General features: G+C 42.2%; 1 protein-coding gene across 1 annotated transcript in view; it reads left to right on the plus strand.

Moving 5' to 3' along the window:
* Positions 1-247: 247 nt before the first annotated feature.
* LOC308329723 (adhesion G-protein coupled receptor G1-like) overlaps positions 248-18,677 on the plus strand; it is a gene marked incomplete at its 3' end in the record, with an annotated part of 33,918 nt that continues 15,488 nt past the window's right edge. The window contains exons 1-18 of the mRNA XM_080784221.1: positions 248-272; positions 391-482; positions 1,217-1,300; positions 1,956-2,018; positions 2,101-2,238; positions 2,949-2,990; positions 3,101-3,172; positions 3,421-3,577; positions 5,321-5,477; positions 5,594-5,719; positions 6,270-6,380; positions 6,479-6,518; positions 6,979-7,079; positions 7,344-7,465; positions 8,059-8,324; positions 8,421-8,505; positions 8,887-9,170; positions 9,618-9,712. Of these exons, the coding sequence (XP_080640347.1) occupies positions 401-482; positions 1,217-1,300; positions 1,956-2,018; positions 2,101-2,238; positions 2,949-2,990; positions 3,101-3,172; positions 3,421-3,577; positions 5,321-5,477; positions 5,594-5,719; positions 6,270-6,380; positions 6,479-6,518; positions 6,979-7,079; positions 7,344-7,465; positions 8,059-8,324; positions 8,421-8,505; positions 8,887-9,170; positions 9,618-9,712 (2,025 nt within the window). The 5' untranslated portion in view covers positions 248-272; positions 391-400. The remainder of the gene's footprint in view (positions 273-390; positions 483-1,216; positions 1,301-1,955; positions 2,019-2,100; positions 2,239-2,948; positions 2,991-3,100; positions 3,173-3,420; positions 3,578-5,320; positions 5,478-5,593; positions 5,720-6,269; positions 6,381-6,478; positions 6,519-6,978; positions 7,080-7,343; positions 7,466-8,058; positions 8,325-8,420; positions 8,506-8,886; positions 9,171-9,617; positions 9,713-18,677) is intronic.

The raw sequence follows: 18,677 nt of genomic DNA on the forward strand, positions 1-18,677 counted from the left end.
AAGGTTTGTTCTATTTCACTCAAAAGTCTAGAAGGAATTGACACCGAAGGACAGTTTTCCCTATCCCATGCATCATACATATAGGCCTACATGATATAACTGCATAGTGCATACCAGAAATGCCACAAAGGACGTTGAGTGTGATGGACTCGTCTCATTTGCAAGGCAAATCAAATCTACATCAATGTTACATTTTCCAGCACCAGGAGTTGTCCAGCACCTGTTATGCGATTACTCTGGAGACTGGCCACATATACAAAATCAACTGTCAGGTAAGAGTCTCTTCTATTATTATTATTATTACTGTAAACATTGATATTATATATGAGTATTGTTATTATTTAAAAAATGGTTGTTATAATCCTATTCAATGTTGTCTTGGCTTCACAGACTGTTAAGAATGGATGAAAAGCATCATTGGACATTCATCCAGAATGCAGCAATTATTTTCATTGTCCTCAGTGGGAGCGTATGCTTGCATTGTACGGTTAAAATGCCGGTAACCAAGTTAAAAGGTGTTAGAAAGGTGCCATAAGTGATATGTTTAGGTTAAAACAAAAAGTGTATTGGTAAAGTTAAAGATATCTACTCCGATGGCGATAGTAATCAATCACTGTGTTCATCTCCTCAGCCCTCCAGCGCTTTAATGAACAGAAATTACATTTTCAGGTGGGTCAAAATGTATCCAGAGAACCCCACAAAGATAATGGAACAGCTTGTGCTACAGTTTCAAGTTTATCTGCTTGTTTATCCGTTTGAATTCACAAATTTCACTCAAATATCCTGTATTCTGTGTGATTGTATGACATTTCTATCCCGACCTGAAAATGTATTTACTGTTTACTAAAGAACTGGAGAGATGAGGGGGACCCCTGTTATTAAACAAAGACTATAGAGATATTTGTCAATTGTTATTTCAACAAATAATTATCACTTACAGCACCTTTAATGTATTCATATAAAACAGGGGAACAAATGGCTAAAATACATTGATATTCATGAGGCCTATCTTGATACATACAGTAAATTAAATCGTAAAATAAATCATTTTAAGCGTGTTTCAAACTGGCTTTTAGAATACATTTAATGAATTCAAATGTATGAATACTACTACTACTACTACTACTACTACTACCAAAAAAGAAAAAACTGAATGTGTTTCATTTACCATGACGCAATTGTGTGCTATGGATAATAAAATAACATCTTTGTACAGGCACAGGAAACAATAACAGGCGTAAAAACGTTCTGATAGCCAATGGCTCAGTTCCTGGGAACTCCAGCGACCCCTGCTGCTCAGGTGAGCTTATTACACAGTAAAAATCGATCCTCTGTTCATTTAGTTCAGAGAGTTATTACATTTGTACAATCTCAGAGTTAACACTCAAAATGTGTCTGTGTAGTTGAGCCGTGTGTGCGTATGTGTGCGTACTGTATGTGTGTGTGTGTGTGTGTGTGTGTGTGTGTGTGTGTGTGTGTGTGTGTGTGTGTGTGTGTGTGTGTGTGTGTGTGTGTGTGTGTGTGTGTGTGTGCGCGCGCGCGCGTGTGTGTGTGCATGTGAGTCACTCCGTCAGCATGACTTATCAAAATCACAACTCAAGGCCATGCATGAAATTGTATATATCAGATCACTATGTCAATACAATATCTAACATATGGAGCAATTGGTGCAGGTCAAAGGTCAAGGTCAAAAGGTCAATTATTGATGGACATGTTGTTGTACATAACTTCTAAACAATCCATCATAGAATGATGAGATTGGCTGCATTCGAGAGCTTTTTCACTTCCCTGCCGGCATGACGTAAGATAGTGACATAAAGTGATATCAACGTTGGGCTTTTTACGTCTCGACTGTGCCCACCTCTGAGATGCCGTTGTTGACACTAGACTAGAGAATGACTAAAGCCTTTAATTGCAATGTCCTCAGTGAAGAATGATTTCAAAACTTCTTTTAGATGCGTGTAACTGCAGTGTGCATCTCTGTATGATATCTGCAAACGACCAAACAGTACAGAAAGGTATACAGATAATACTGCATTTAATAATACAGTCTTCTTGTTCATAAGATGTGTGTTGAAATCTATCTTTGTATTTTTTCAGATGTTTGTGATCATACATTTAACATAAGCAAACATGGAAACAACTTCAACCTAACTCTAAATCAATCAACAATTGACTTCCATTTCTTTATGGGCCAAAATACATTGTGCAAGCCATTGATGTACGCTAAAAGCTCAGGTAGGAGTGACAACATATCCTATTTAACCACGAATAATAACAAATTGCTATAGCGCTTTTCCAAGTGCTTAAACCCTATGCCTTGTTGACTGTGGCTCTACACTCTACACTGCAAGCAAAAGATTGCCCAGATTACGATACCCAAAATAGGGACGCCAGGTAGGTTGAAAAGTGGTTAAAGAACATATTTATCATGCACAGCAGCATGCAACTCAAGGCATGGGCACCTACTGTACATACTCATCTTATATGTCTCACTCAAATGTTGCTATGGAGTGCCCTCTATTGGTGGTCTATGTTAGTGTGCCCTCTGCCTTGAATTCTGCCTCTATTCTACACAGTGATGAATGAACCATCTAGGTGGGAAAGGTACTCACATTGTTTACTAAAGTAAAAGTATCAGTACTGCAATGTAGAACTACTCTGTTACAAGTAAAAGTACATAATTCAAAATATACTTGTATTTTGGTATCAAAATGTACTTTAAGTACCAAAAGTAAAAAGTGCTCATCATGCAGAATGTATGACATCTACAAGCAATGTATTGCATCGCAAAACACATTGTGAGCTTGTTGATCTGCTATTTCCAAATTGCACTTTATAATGTATAATAGTGCTTATGTCATGTGTGTCATAATGTCTCATTATGTCAAGTTGTTTTGTAATAATTATCATAATCTACAAAGTAGCAAGTAAAGTTTCAATTTCAGATATGTGGTTCAACCTGGAGAAAGGAAACTGCACGGTTGAGGGTAAAACATTCACCACCTTCCATCCCAGTATCCCACTATTCATTTTGTTTAAACCAACTATTCTTTGCCAACGTAAAAGTTTAATTGTTGTTGTTTTTTATATGTTTAAGATTTTAAGAAAATCATTCCATGCATAGAATGCAGAAAGGATTCTACATCCTATGTTGAAGAAACATCTAAAGGTATTTTCACTTCTTAAATACAATATTAAAAATGAAACTAGTTGAATGTGGCAACCAAATATTTGCATGTGTGCTCGAGTGTGCGTGTGTGTGTGTGTGTGTGTGTGTGTGTGTGTGTGTGTGTGTGTGTGTGTGTGTGTGTGCATGCTTGCGCACGTTCATGCATGTGTTTTCAATCGTGCTTGAGTGTGCGCGCGTGTGTGTGCATGCTTGCGCGCATTCATGCATGTGTTTTCAATCATGTGCAGATAAAAACCCAACAGATTTCATCTTGTCCGTCCACTCTGACAACTCTACCAATTGTGTTACCTGCAAGAACCCTGTGATGAAGCCTGAAAGGAATCTGACTCTGCCCATTCCACCCGGCCTCAGCAGCAACGGGCCCATCAGTGCAGAAGGGGCTGCGTGAGTATTCAGGTCGTAGCTGCATGGAAACAGCTAGTGGTACTCACATGTGACTGCAAAGGGTTTTGTTGCATAGACCAGGGTTGGCAACAGGGGTTGGTTTGCCACAGGCAGGGGTTGATTGGTGACACAGACTGGTTGGCACACAGCTATTCTCGGATCCTTTGAATGTCACAGAAACAAACAAAATGTAACAAAAATATTTGCCTAGTATACTGGTTCCCAAACATCGCGGGCCATGGACACATCTTTATGGGTCCCTTTATTTATTTTTTGTTTCCTATATTATTGTTTTACAAAAAACATTCCCAAAAAAATACAAAAATCAAAAAAGAAATAATAATAATGTTTGAGAAGTAGCGAATATAGCAGATCTACACGCTCACAAGCTCGTAGATCTGCTAGGATCACGGGCAATTTCTCTTTTGGGTCCCGAGCTAAAAAGTTTGGGAACCACTGGTTTCAAATGACTTATACATGGAAACAACAGCTAGCTATACTCACATGCGATACATGGAAACAGCTAGCGGTACTCACATGCGATACATGGAAACAGCTAGCGGTACTCACATGCGACTGCTGCAAAGGGTTTCGTTGCGTAGACACGGGGCTGGTTTGCCACAGGCAGGAGTTGATTGGCGACAGAGGCTGGTTGGCACACTATTCTTGAATCCTATGAAGGTCACAGAAACAAATAAAATTTAACATATTTTCTTTCTTTACCAGTGTAGTGGCAAGTGATAGATAGATAACACCTGGACAGACTTAGAGAAACTCAGATCAACATGGACAAAGTTAGATTAGTAGTAGTGCCAGTATATTCATAATAGTGCAGAGTAAAGTACAGCATTCAGAGAAGCATAGCCTTCGGCTGCATGGAAGAAAGGCGCCCCGAGCCTCAATCTTCAGGGCCTTTTATACTGTTCTAGTCACCCTTCTTGCCCGTTCTGTCCTAGTTCATATTTTTTGCCAATCTGCTCTATTCCCTGTACACTCGTCCGCTCGTTGTTTCCCCCTTCTTGCACTGCCGTCCCGGGACAACTACAGCAGGTCGACCTGGCGACCTGGTTACAAGTACTGTTGCTTTGGGGTACGCCAGTAGTACACAACCTCGCTGTATCTGTATTGCTGAGATGTATGGCTCTCCAGCCGGCTCAATGTTTCTGTGTCTTCCCTTCTGTGTGTGCTTTTCCCTTCTATTACCATCCATGTCTGCTTCCCTGCTCGCAGTGTGCTCGTGGTTCATGCGTGTAGCGTGCGTTGTTCGTGAACATTCTCATGTGTCGCCTGCACGACACGTGCATCCTAACGTACTCATGTTGCTGGCCGTGTGAGTTGGCCCATGAGACACCTATAGGCCTTCAGTATCTCCAGTTATTATGCAACTGTTCAGCCTGCATTCAAAGACGAATTATGCAGCTCAGATCTTTTGGATGTTGTCCAGTAGGAGCGCCTAGGCTCATATTTTCAGAGAATTATCTTTTCGCCCCTACACTAGCACTCATCAAATATGTTAAAACATGCACGCTACTGTACATTCCAGTTATTTTAATACAGTTACTATTGCATCGAAAGAGACCTTTTTAAGTAGAACATTTTAATATGGCATAGTGTATAGTGTGCCAACCAACCCCGGTCGACCGTCTCACTCAGTCTGCAGGAATACAATTGTTTGATGTATCAAGATGTACTGTACATAGAATTTAGGGATATTAAATTCTTATTATTGTATTCCCATTGCAGACAGTTGGTAAATAGTCTCTCCTCCTTGCTGGACAAGATGGGCAACGACTCCACTGCCAGCATCACAGTCGGCACCATCAAAGGAGTGATCAAAAAACTGCCTGAAATGTATCCAGCGGACACAAACATTGCCTTTTCGCCGGGTGAAGATATGAGCGTATGTCAATTATTAAACACTTATACTTATAGTGAAAATAGTTACCACCCTAACCATCAACAAGAGCAAGTAAATCAATGAAGAATGAGCCCCTATATCTACTCTTTTATTTGTAGTTTCTTGACAGTGCAAATGTCAAAGGCTTCCCAAGATCTGTGCGGATATCCAGAGAAGCTAGTAGCATGGCAGTGAGTGGAAAAGGACCGTTTGTTGGTGTTCTATGTTTTCAAAACATGGCCCAGGTAATGTAGCATACAATATGTAACCGAGTGAAATCCTCAATGTTATTTTAACCTTTAAGCTACTGTAGTAGCTAATTACTTTAACAAATTGGATGGAGTTATTATGTCAAGTAACACTACTTTCAATAGCTCTGTTTTTAAGCTTCTGAGTTAAATGCACTCTACTATGCATAGTAATGACTAAATGCAATGTGTCTTCCTCACTACGGCTTAGACTACTAGTTGTCTTAGTCTACTATGTTACTATGGCTTTTTATCTATTTTTCAAAAGATAAACACTGCACTGTTGCTTTGCTAAAGTAATGCAGAAGTGATATAAAAAACATTACTTTGGAAATAAATATTTGTAATGTAAGTTATTGGAATGTATTACATTTTGAATGTAACTTCCCCACCACTGCACAGCATTCTCATCAACATAATGTACTTTGTACAAGCAGGCCTCATAAAATAATATATAATGTTAGAATTACAGTGATTATATAAAAATATTCATAGTCTGTTATGAAACCTTGTTTCGGTCCTGTATGAATATTGTGACTGTCAACAGGATGAGAAGAAAAGCATAGTACTGGAAAACGAAGTGTTGGCGATCCGCATGGGAGCTGAAATAGCCAATCTTTCTGATACCATCGATATTAATTTCAGAAACGTGGACACGGTAACAGATATACTGTACATTTGAATTTACTGTCCGGATGATTCTCTTGAAATCAGGGTCAGAAGACTCATGTCTATTTCCCTTTCATTCACATGCAGAAGGAAGCCAACGCCTCTTGCAATTCATGGGATGGAATAGGTAGGTAGAGGTAGTATGTAGAATAGGTAGAATAGGTAGGTAGAGGTAGTCACGTTCTGTCCGCGGTTTTCTTTTTATTTACTGATCTGACCTAAGTGCTGGCCTGGGCAATATAATATTACTGGTAGTGGTATATCGACATCTTGATATGGACTATACATATCTTAAATGGTTTTAGGATATCACATTATCGTTGGTTATATGTGATAAAATCGGCAATAAGAATCTAATTGTGCAAAATAGTTTGTTAAAGCACCAATAGTCATCACCTCAATATCGATATTGTGATATTTTGTTTAAAAAAAAGAAGAAAAAAAAGGGTGATATAAGATTTTGTCCTGCATGTCGCCCAGCCCAAATGAATTTATGAATATACTATTTAGTATTTACTACTATTGTCTACTATTTACACCTGTCCACATAGGGAAAATTTCAATCAGCTTGTACGTCTTTCTTTCAGGAAAACTACCTAATTGGACGACAGAGGGTTGTGAGACCAAGGAGGGCAATGGCAGCATTACATGCGAATGCACCCATCTGACATTCTTTGCTGTACTGATGGTGTGACTCACTTTCTATTCTTGCGAACCACAAAAAAACAATCTGTTGAGAACTGACTTCCTTCTTGATCTTATAGCATATATCCATACTATCCTTGTCTTGGCAGGAACTACTAAAGTGTTTTCATGTGTGGGTGTCCATGTTGAAAGAAACATAAATCCACCAAAAATCAACTATAAATACACTAACATGTAACTAAACTAAGCTACGCTAACCCCAGACTTGGATAACTTCCTTTGTTCTTGTCATGCACAAAACATACAGTCACCCTTGCCAGGAAACTTGAGTTCTTCACATGTGAAATCTCTGACGTACATCACAAACATTGGCTGTGGTTTGTCCATGTTCTTCCTGCTGGTGGCGCTCTTCATGCAGACGGTTCTCAGGTATTAAAATGACACAGATGCAGTATTAAGGTCTATGAATTTGAGCCTCATGTTTTTAACTAAAGCCCCCTTGCACGCTCCCTATATGACCTCTTGCACACATACTCCCAAATTGCCGTCTGACGAGTGGCTGTGAGCCTGTGACAGTGCGCTATACAAGCTCATAATGTGTTGATGATCATAGACTGTAAAAAAAAAAAAAAAGTTATGATGTGACTTGTGAGCTTGTAGATCAGCATACTGTTTTGTGTAAGCATATACTATTTTTTTTTTTTTACACTCTCAGTGTACGTTGATTTTACGATATGAATTGGGGTCTCAGAGATAGAAATGCCATTAAATGGGGGTCCGTAGACTAATGCATGTCAAACTGGAGGTCCTTGAAATTAAACGGGTTGAGAATAACTGTAATCACCGTAAAAATCATCTCTTATGGAGGTCCCTGGCATATCTCTTCAAATGGGGGTCCGCGGGGCTAATTAGTGTGAAGTTGGGGGTCCTTGACATGAAACAGTTTGGGAACCACTAGTCTAGTCATTCACATGCCCAAATAATGGACATGGGAGTTCATGCATAACTTCTCGATGCCACAGAAGAGAGAAAAGGAGCCACGCAGACAAGATCCTGAGCAACGTCTTGGCGGCCGTGCTGCTGCTGAACCTCTCCTTCGTCGTCAACGAGTCCGTCGCCGACCTGGGCAACTTCGGCGCATGTGTTGCCATGGCGGCGGTGATGCACTACGCCATGCTGGCGACCCTTTCCTGGTTCTTTGTGCAGGCCCTGCACCTGTTCATGCAACTGAAGAAACCCAACGCTGGCATCAGAAAGTACATGTTGAAGATCTGTGTGACCGGATGGGGTGAGAGTATAAGCGCTGAAACTATGGTGTCCAAAGGTCATATTCTGTCTACTCCTTTGTCGTTAGGGTCAACTAACTGTGTTCTCCTCCCTTTAGTCACTCCTGCTCTTGTGGTGATTATCATCGCAGGGAAATATAGCTTGATGACCATCAACACAGACGATGGAAATTCAGTGAAAATGTAAGATTTTTAGAGGGTATGTGCGTGACATCATCATCAAACCCGGAAGCTATGCAGGAAATTTACTGAGTGTCAAAAAACTACTTTCTGGCCTTGACAATCCATACATCCAAACTGAAAAGTCCTATCTGATTGCATTAAACAACGTTAAACAATGTCAAACTCACTTTGCATGTTGCTTTGCCACTCGATTTGCCACTCGATGTGCCATTCACTTTAAGCATGCGCATACCCTCTATACTTAGTACCTTTGTTAATATATAGCGTGTACAAATGGGGTTCATTTGGGTCCAGTTGTAAACTAACAGAGTTACGTATATTAACTGTTAATAATGAACACAGTACTACTATAAACTATATGTATGAAATATAATTTCCCAGGTGCTGGATCACCGACGTCAGGCTCTTCCAGGTGGTGAACCTGGGCTATTACGCCGTGGTGTTCGTCTTCACCTCCTTCGTCTTCGTGGTGGTCGTGAGGCACGTCGTGCCCCTGAAGGTGGAGAAGGATGTGGCTCGGGGAGCCGACTCCATCAAGAAGAAGACCTTCTCCATCCTGGGCCTGCTGTGTCTGCTGGGCCTCACCTGGGCCTTCGCTTTCATCAGCTATGGACCGCTGGTCATTCCCTCGTATTACATCTTCACTGTCCTCAACAGCTTCCAAGGTAGACTCCAGAGTCCCAGATATAGGCGGCAAATGATGTGCCCATAATGGTACAACACATCATCAAGTCGAATATAGAATGGTGAAATTAAAATACTAAAATAGTGGAATCCTCATCTCTGTGAGACAGTAGTAGAGCAGAGTGAATAGACACAATCTACACTTTCTAAATACCTTTGGCCAAATACCATGGTAACTATCTATAGTAGGCTATACTGTGACCATATTGTGGGATGACTATTAGTGCTTTCACAAACTATTTACACAATGGTATTTTTGTGGAATAATCGTAAAATAATAGTACAGCTATAACGGGTATTTCATGTAAGTCAGGAAAAGACGACACTTCTATATTTGCCACATCACTATAACAATATCCCAGATTATATCTAGTCTCATGACACAATAGAGATATAGCCTAATATGGACGTTGTTGTGACGCTTCCAGGGTTCTTCCTGTTCCTGTACTACTACACCACCAGGAAGACCATCACAGGCAGGAGCAGCTCTGAAAGCCACAGTGGAATGGGATCGGGAACATCGGTTATTTCATGTTCAAACCCCTACACAGGCAGGAGCAGCTCTGAAAGCCACAGTGGAATGGGACCGGGAACATTGGTTACTTCATGTTCAAACCCCTACACAGCTAACTCTTCCGTTTGTAAAGCAGACTAAACGGTTTGTTTACAGTGTCACAGTATTGTGCCTTGTGGATACCACCTTTCTACACTATATCTGTCTTTGTATAGCCGACCCATCTTTGCAATTTATTAAAGGTCTCAAATCCATGTAGCATAACATAGCACAAGGTGGCAGTATTGTTTCTCCTACAGAGAGTTATGTCTCAGTTACTACTCATGGTGTACTCATGGTGTTACTACTCATGGTGAGAGAACTCTCTCTCCCTCTCCAATCCTCCCTCTCTCCGCCATCCCCCCCTTCCCCCAAGCTTTGAATTCTGAATGAATGCTCTGGCGTGAGGCGGTTTGAACCTCAATGAAAGAGAAGAGAACCCATATGAGCGAAGCTCTGACCGGGTGACAGAGATCATCAGCCAGTTATCTCTGCCGTCTCACCCAACGGAAGCCCTCTCTGACTCACTGCAGAAAACCGTGGGAGAATGTTGTGATTCATCGCAGTCTTCCAAAATCTAAAATTTCAGTCACGCATTGCGGCATTTGGAATAAGGACGGTGTAAAACAAAGGAGAGAGAGGGAGAGAGAGAGAGAGAGAGAGAGAGAGAGAGAGAGAGAGAGAGAGCAAACGTTTACTTCATGATGACTAGTGTGGTTGACAAGTGGTTTTGAGATGACAACAAAAGAACACGAACGCAGCAAGGAGATGTGGCAGGAAAAGCATGTCTTTTTCACACAGAGTGCTGGAGTGGGGAGGGAGGGTGGGGGGGGTTAGCTAACTTGTGCTTCGCGTGACTGCAGATAATTACCTTGTACCTACAGAGAGCATGCAGTATCCACTGAGCTGCATGGGCCCATAATAGGCCGACAAGAAATGAGCTCACGGCTGGCTACCTATAGTGATAAGAAGCTAAACATGTCACAATGTTGTAATGTAATGTCTCCAAAATATATTGTATATTACCTGAATTTTGTGTATTTAAGCTTAATTAATGTAATACTTGGGTTAGGGTCAGTTGGCAAATAAATGAAAATGAATCATTAGTATATCTTCTTCAAAGTATCTTCAGTATCTAGGAGACCTACCCCATGCCTGCCTGCCTACCTACCTACCTACCCCATGCCTGCCTGCCTGCCTACCTACCTACCTACCCCATGCCTGCCTGCCTGCCTACCTACCTACCCCATGCCTGCCTGCCTGCCTACCTACCTACCTACCTACCCCATGCCTGCCTGCCTGCCTACCTACCTACCTACCTACCTACCCCATGCCTGCCTGCCTGCCTGCCTACCTACCTACCTACCTACCTACCCCATGCCTGCCTGCCTATCTTTGAGATGAGCTGTATTTTCTATCTACAGGTCTGATGTGAGCGAGGCATGGCTCACAGGTGGGCCCCCGGATAATTGGCAATAAACTATGATTTTGTTGATAAATATAACGTATTAAAAAAAGATACTGTAAAACATTTTATGGTATTTTTTTCTTTGACATTTTGGTTTTAATTGTGATACAAATAGAGGGGAACTTATACTAGTAGTAGCACTGATCCATCCAATTCCAAACGATTGATCCATTGATTGATTGATTGATTGATTGATTGATTGATTGATTGAAAGAAATTAAAAGTTTTAAATAAACACGCTCTGGCCGCTTAAAGGAGTAGTTCACTTATAGACTTAATGTCTATAAATAACACGCCCCATGAAACCTTGAATTCATGGAGATGTGGTGTGTAATTGATAGAAAATATGATTTCTTTGGGGGTGAACTCCGTTCAGCCAAAAGTGGTCAGATGGGTGGACCCTGGTCCGAAAGCAGGAACCTCTGAGCTAAAGTCCTTAAGTTACAAGCTAACATTACACTGCCTGCGAGAGCGGGAACCCCTTTTGGTGTTTTAACATTATGTTACACTTTAGCTATTGAAAAATAGCAGATCTACAAGCAGTGCCGCGCTACGAGCTTGTCTGCTATTTTTGAAATATCGTGAAAAAGTGGCGCAAATCTTTGAATATATATTCTTTCACAGCGAACGTTTTTAACTCAAATCTTTGCTTCTGGGGGAGGGGGGGTTCCTGGAACAACATATTTTCAGATGGTGGTTGGCGGCTAATTACTTGCGCAAGCAGAGCGCGCAAGTAATCATTTCGCTTGGTCTCTTCGAAGTGAAGCCAAGTTTTCTTCAACCGTAAGTCTGTGCCTGGTTTGCTGGGACTAGTTACACACTAGTAACTAGTTACAACATTACGTCATATACACACCATGTACTCTGGTCCCAGTTCTCAACGATGACGTAATGTTGTAACTGGTCCCAGCAAACCAGGCACAGACTTACGGTTGAAGAAAACTTGGCTTCACTTTTTGGAACCAAGTAACCACAGTATAGGCCTACTGCTAATCAAATTACAACTACATACTCTGTATGTAGTTGTAATGTGATTTGTAATTTGTAAATCTGTGCCTGGTCTGCTGGGACCAGTCTACACAGACTGACCATATCTCTTACGTCATCACTGAGAGCTAGTCATACATATACACACCATGTACTCTGGTCCCAGTTCTCAACGATGACGTAATGTTGTAACTGGTCCCAGCAAACCAGGCACAGACTTACGGTTGAAAAAAACTTGGCTTCACTTTTTGGAACCAAGTAACCACAGTATACTGCTAATCTTCTGTATACTTCTGTAAAAAAGTAGTTAGGTAGCAAATAGTTACACGTAATGATTATACATTTCAAACGTTCCTTCACAGAGATACTGAGATGTGATAGTTTCCAGCGGTCGAAAGTACTTGCGCGCTCTGCTTGCGCACTAGTAGGCCATTTATGGCCTACTAGTGTGCAACAAGCAAGTATGCACTCGGCAGAGTGCAGTTCTAGTTACATAATGTTTGGGGTCCTTGACATGAAATATTGAGCACCACTGATATAGAAACAGTTTTCAGAAAACTGTCACGATTTAGAAGACTTTTTTTTCCCGACGTCAGGCCTAAATGGGTTTAATGGGTGGCCTTAGCTGAATGGGTAGAGAGGTCGCCTGGGAAACAGAAGGTCCCTGATTCCATATATACGGCCCTGGATATGTGTCGAGCAAGTTGCTGAGCAAGAAACGTATAGCCCCCAACTGCTCCCCATCCCCCCCCCCCCCAGGGCTCGATATGACCATAAGCTGTCTGACGCTTAAAGTGAATTTTCCCCTGTGGGATTAATGAGTTCTACATTACATCATTTATGTTGCTGCAGCTGTATTGTACACATGACAATAAAACAATTTGGTTGTCTGTACTCATTATGGGATTATCTCATGATCTCATTTGTTTGGCAAGGTGACGTGTCCCCATCACACAAAATTGTGCATCGGTTTTATGTATCAAACTGACATCTGTTGTGGCACGTGTTGAACCAGAGAAGAGAGAGTGTGTGTGTGTGTGTGTGTGTGTGTGTGTGTGTGTGTGGGGGGGGGGTTAAAGTAGTGCCAGCTGAAGTTTGTATGCCTAAAATCTCTCCCTGACCCAAGGGAGCGGATTCCCACTTGATGAGTAGTAATGTTTCGAGACCCGCGGGTTCGAGGCCCGGTTTTACACAACCCCAAACTGAACAAGCTCACACCGTCGTACGGCAAAGTATAAATCAGGTTTCAGTGTTTGAGTGTCCGGAGTCAGACTGAGATCACGCACCACATCGTGGCACATTGTGAGCTTGTAAATGGTAAATGGTGCATTTATATAGCGCCTTTATCCAAGGCGCTTTACATAGATCGGCAATTTTCAAATGGCCGAAATGTATACAGGGCTGCAGTGGTGAATGTAATGTATGTCTTGTAATAATAATCCAAATCTACAAGTTTTCAAATAAATGCAGTGGAGTAAAAGTACAATATTTGCCTCTGAGATGTACAGTAGTACACAAGGGGCTGTATTTTGCGTGTCTTAAGTACCAGGTCTTATTACTTAACTTAAGACCTGGAGGCGTGATCAATGCCATTTGGCTATTCTGAGTGGCCAAAGAGCATTGACCACGCCTCCAGGTCTTAAGTTAAGTAATAAGACCTGGTACTTAAGACACGCAAAATACAGCCCAATAGGTCTCAAAGTCACTCTTAGTACATAAACAAAGTGGATGTCTACATAACTTAAGTAAATGGACTTACTGTAGTTACTTTACACCTCTGAGTGCCAGTCGTGGTGCTGTGCACAGGAGACTGACATGGCATCCCATCTCTGGGGAGATCCCAACACTGGACTGCAGCTCATCAGGCCGATGCAGGCCTGCTTTAAAGGTGGGGGAAACATATGGGGAAAATATTACTACTGTACCACAGCATATTTGTCTGCACTGTCCATTAATTTTCCTAACCATATTGTAAGTATATGTGTGTAACTTTCATAGCCTACCGCACTCGGTTTTTACAGCTTTCTAGAAACCATAAATTGAGTCGACTATAAGAGATGTCATTAAGGGACCGAAAATTGTGCTCGCTGAACGTCTGCGCTGCATCATACAAAGAGCTCTGGACACTTTCTCAGTAGTGTGTCTGAATGTATTCAGAATGAAGGGAACGGAACAACATTCAAGAATAATGTTTGCTACCAGAGTGAAACAGTGGCTAATGGATTATAATTGGTATTCATGTAGACGTGTTTTCTTTGGCGAAGTGTTGAAAGTTTTGCCATTTTGTTGTTATATAACAACTTTCCAGACTACCCTAGCAACATTTAAGTTTTTCTGCTTTTTGACTTAGCAACAATTTTAGCTTTTGAACAGTCCTACACGCTCAAGCAATAATCCGACACCCTAACCCAAACCTAACCACGGGTGTTTCTTAACCGGCAATGCATGTCAGACTAGTGGTATGTCAAGTGCACTTGTGATTGTATGTGTCATCAGCAGTAGTGAGGGCTAAACTAAATAGTTTTTGAGTGGTGCAGCCACTCCAAGGAACGTGTGTCTGTCCCTATGTCTGTCTGTTTGGGGAACCAACAGGTGACAAAGTGGCACTGTTGAGCTTCACACTGTGCACAGGTGCATGATGGGAAGCTGAGTTTTTTTAGTAAGGAACAGCAAAGTGAGTCCCTATGTTTATCTGTTTGGGGAACCAACAGGTGACAAAGTGGCACTGTTGATCTTCACACTGTGCACAGGTGCATGATAAGAGGCAGTACAGTACAGTACAGTACAGTACAGAGTATATAGTCCAACAGCCAATAGTCTGGCACCCAAATAGTCCGACAGCCAATAGACAGACGTGACTGCTCGCCCAATATTCACATTCATATACACTGCACAACTGAGCACCTACAGTAGGGACATGTGGCCACCTGGACAACTCGGCACAGAACGAGGACACACACACACACACACACACACACACACACACACACACACACACACACACACACACACACACACACACACACACACACACACACACACACACACACACACACAAGCCTGAAAATGTAATGGCACTCAGTCAATTCAGACTTTCGATGTACAGCATTGGTTGGGCGTGGACCATCATAGTAGAGTCCATCTCCAGATATCTCGGACAGTCCAGATCGTTGGACAACTGTGGTCATGGTCGTGCAACGAAAAATACATTACACATTACAGTAGTAAAAGGGAAAGTTGGTGGTCTTCAAGATGGACAGGTTATATAGTGTTATCTATCCTTCAGTGTACATTTAAGAACATAAACCCTCACGCTCTATAATTTCTGACCAGGGTACCACATCTATCCTTGTCCCCTCATTTTCTCCCTCTATACCAAGCTTGCGTTGAGAATTGTTCACCCCAGGGATAGGAACCCAGGAGTCAGGACCTGAATGGAAACAAGACCGCAACTGTACCCTGTACTGATTACATTTCTGTTTGACTGTACCCTGTACTGATTACATTTCTGTTTGACTGAACCCTGTACTGATTACTTTTCTGTTTGACTGAACCCTGTACTGATTACTTTTCTGTTTGACTGTACCCTGTACTGATTACATTTCTGTTTGACTGAACCCTGTACTGATTACTTTTCTGTTTGACTGTACCCTGTACTGATTACATTTCTGTTTGACTGAACCCTGTACTGATTACTTTTCTGTTTGACTGTACCCTGTACTGATTACATTTCTGTTTGACTGAACCCTGTACTGATTACTTTTCTGTTTGACTGTACCCTGTACTGATTACATTTCTGTTTGACTGTACCCTGTACTGATTACTTTTCTGTTTGACTGTACCCTGTACCGATTACATTTCTGTTTGACTGCATTACATTTCTGCCAACAAAGTATTCAATCAATCAATCAACGCTAGGGTTCGTGTGGTTATAAAATTACACTAAAAGCTCCCACATCGAATCTGCGTGTCGGACTAATTCACTATTAATTTTGTTCTCGGCCGCAGCCACAGTGTGTGAATAGGGACTGTTTAATGATGGACATATTTCAGGTGAGGGTACAGAGGCCTTTGGCTTTGCAGGTATGTTATGTTACGAGAGTCTAGCCTGAATCCTAACTTGTAAAATCCAAATTGCCTCTCTCAAATGACCTGTAAAGTCCTGTTCCTGGACCGGCATTGTACGTCCGTCATCCGGGGGGAAATGTCATTATCCAAATGGAATTAGCCGTGTTCATTTGCTATTTCATATAGGGGCCAATCTGGCCATCACAAAACACCTAACACAGCAGAGCTGCCATTTTCTCTTCTTGGGGGATAAATTGATAAGGAATACAATTGGGGTTATAGTTCTATCGCTACTTCATTTCACTGACTGAAACATGATGAGCAGAAAGGACTCAAAATTGACTTAAGTTTTATGTACCACTTTCTTTTTCCACATCCAGGAAGCGCCCTTCCTAGCACCCCTCCCCTGCTCCCTTTCCTCATAAGTCCTTGAAATGATTTATTTCCTAGTAACTTTGCTCGTGAAATTGATGTGGACTCAGGGCCTTTGTAGCGTCTGGTTTCCCCGCCGGCTGCAGTAAAATCAGGCTGAGGTCCAGGCATGGGGCAGCGCTTGCGTGACTGCAGAGTGGGGGAGCGCCGGGCCATAAGTCTCCGTGCTGGGGCACCTGTGAGCCCCCCCCCCCCCCTCCTCACATGTCACCATCGGGACCCCAGACATGCAGCGTCCAGGCCGATGATTGATTTGAGCGTCTATATACTTAAGTTTGGGGGTTTATTATGATAGGGGATTGCCGCGTGTCAGAGGGCCAGCCTTGCCGTCCGCAGCGAACACGAAATGAGGCCTTATCGGTCTCATTCTAGAGGAAAGCGAGGAGATAACAGAGAAACAAAGAAAAGCCCAAAGGTGATTTCAGGTTACTAGCCGTGACTGGGAGAACTCTCCGAACAGCACAGCGCTTTGTTGTAGTTTGGGTGGGAGGCGGGGGCTGGATGGCCATGGAAACATACTCCACTGAGACAAACAGTCTTGGCTGTATGGGAACCCCCCGGGAATGAGCTGCAGCCGCTCTTACGTCTGCCCCATCACTCACCTCGGCTGTTCCATCAACAGCTGTCATCAGCTTGGGAGGCATGGAGATTGGAACGAGGCAAAGGTGAAGGAGTGCTGTGGGGAGGGGGATGGGGGCAGAATGGAGATGCTGAACTAGATGGGGAGTTTGACCTCTGGATTTCAAGGTTCTCCTCCCAACTTGGAGCCTTTCTCCCCTTCTCACGTCATGGGGCGAGCAGGGAAGATCATTCTCCTCCGTGTCCCATAATGAGGTTCAGAGTGGCCTCCTGGGGCCAAGGGGAAGAGGCATTAACCTTCCGAAACCATGACCGTAGAGCAGCGGTGCACAAACTGTGGCCTGTGGCCCAAGGTTGGATCACGGGAGATATCTACTGGGTCGCAGAGTTGTGTACAGCAAGTTAGAATGGCAATCGAATTGCATGAGCTAATTCATGAAAAGAGTAATTTAATGTTTTGCTCATATAATCAAATCAAATAATCACATTTACTTGGGTTTCATGCATTTCTTTTTCTGTTTTATACGTGCAGACTTGGCAACAACATTCATTTGCCTGAAGAAGGCATTGTTTTTGGTCAAAACATGTTTGTCTACTGAAAAGAAAAAAAGACAGTCTGCCCTATTTAGCAAATACTCAGCAGTCAAACAATTATCATTAATACCTCTGATGATAAATGGAAAAGAATCCTGGGTAATTAAGAGACCTGTGAACCCATCTCTTAATCACACTAATTAATCAAAGGGCCTGATAAAAGAAAGAAAGAAATACCCCTTTTGGTGTTATAAGTATTATATTATACTTTAGCTATTGCAAAATAGGCACAGAGTGCGGCGCTATGAGCTTGTAGATCTGCTATTTTTTTTAATCGTGAAAATGTGGCACAAATCTTTCAATATATTCTTTCAACATTTTTAACTCAAATCCTTGCTTCGAAGGGGTCCCTGGAACAACATATTTTGAGATGGGGGTGGCGGCCAAATACATATAATTCTGGGGCTCCTTGACATGAAATAGTTTGAGAACCACTGATATAGAAACATAGGTTCTTCAGAAAAGCATTCTTGTGGCCAGGAGGTTGCCGGTTTGATCCACAAGACCGGCAGGTACAGTACAATCTGAATGAGTAATTTAATATCCAATGGTGAAGTGCCCGTGAACAAGGCACTTAATCCCGTCGTCTCCAGTGGAGCTGCTCAATGGCCAGTACTGGTTGTACTGGCTGGGAGTTGCTCTATGCAGATGACGCAGAATTGGAAAGAATCTAGCAGCCTGGAGGGCTGAAATCAAAAGGGATGAAGGTGAACGTTGGCAAGTCGAAGATCATCCTGGCATGGGGTGATATCATAGGCAGGAGCATACCCGTGTGAAGTCTGCGGAAAAGGTGTGCAAACAAACTCC

Source organism: Protomyctophum bolini (genome assembly GCF_963924005.1).
Source record: "Protomyctophum bolini genome assembly, chromosome: 15".
Taxonomy (NCBI): Eukaryota; Metazoa; Chordata; class Actinopteri; order Myctophiformes; family Myctophidae; genus Protomyctophum; species Protomyctophum bolini.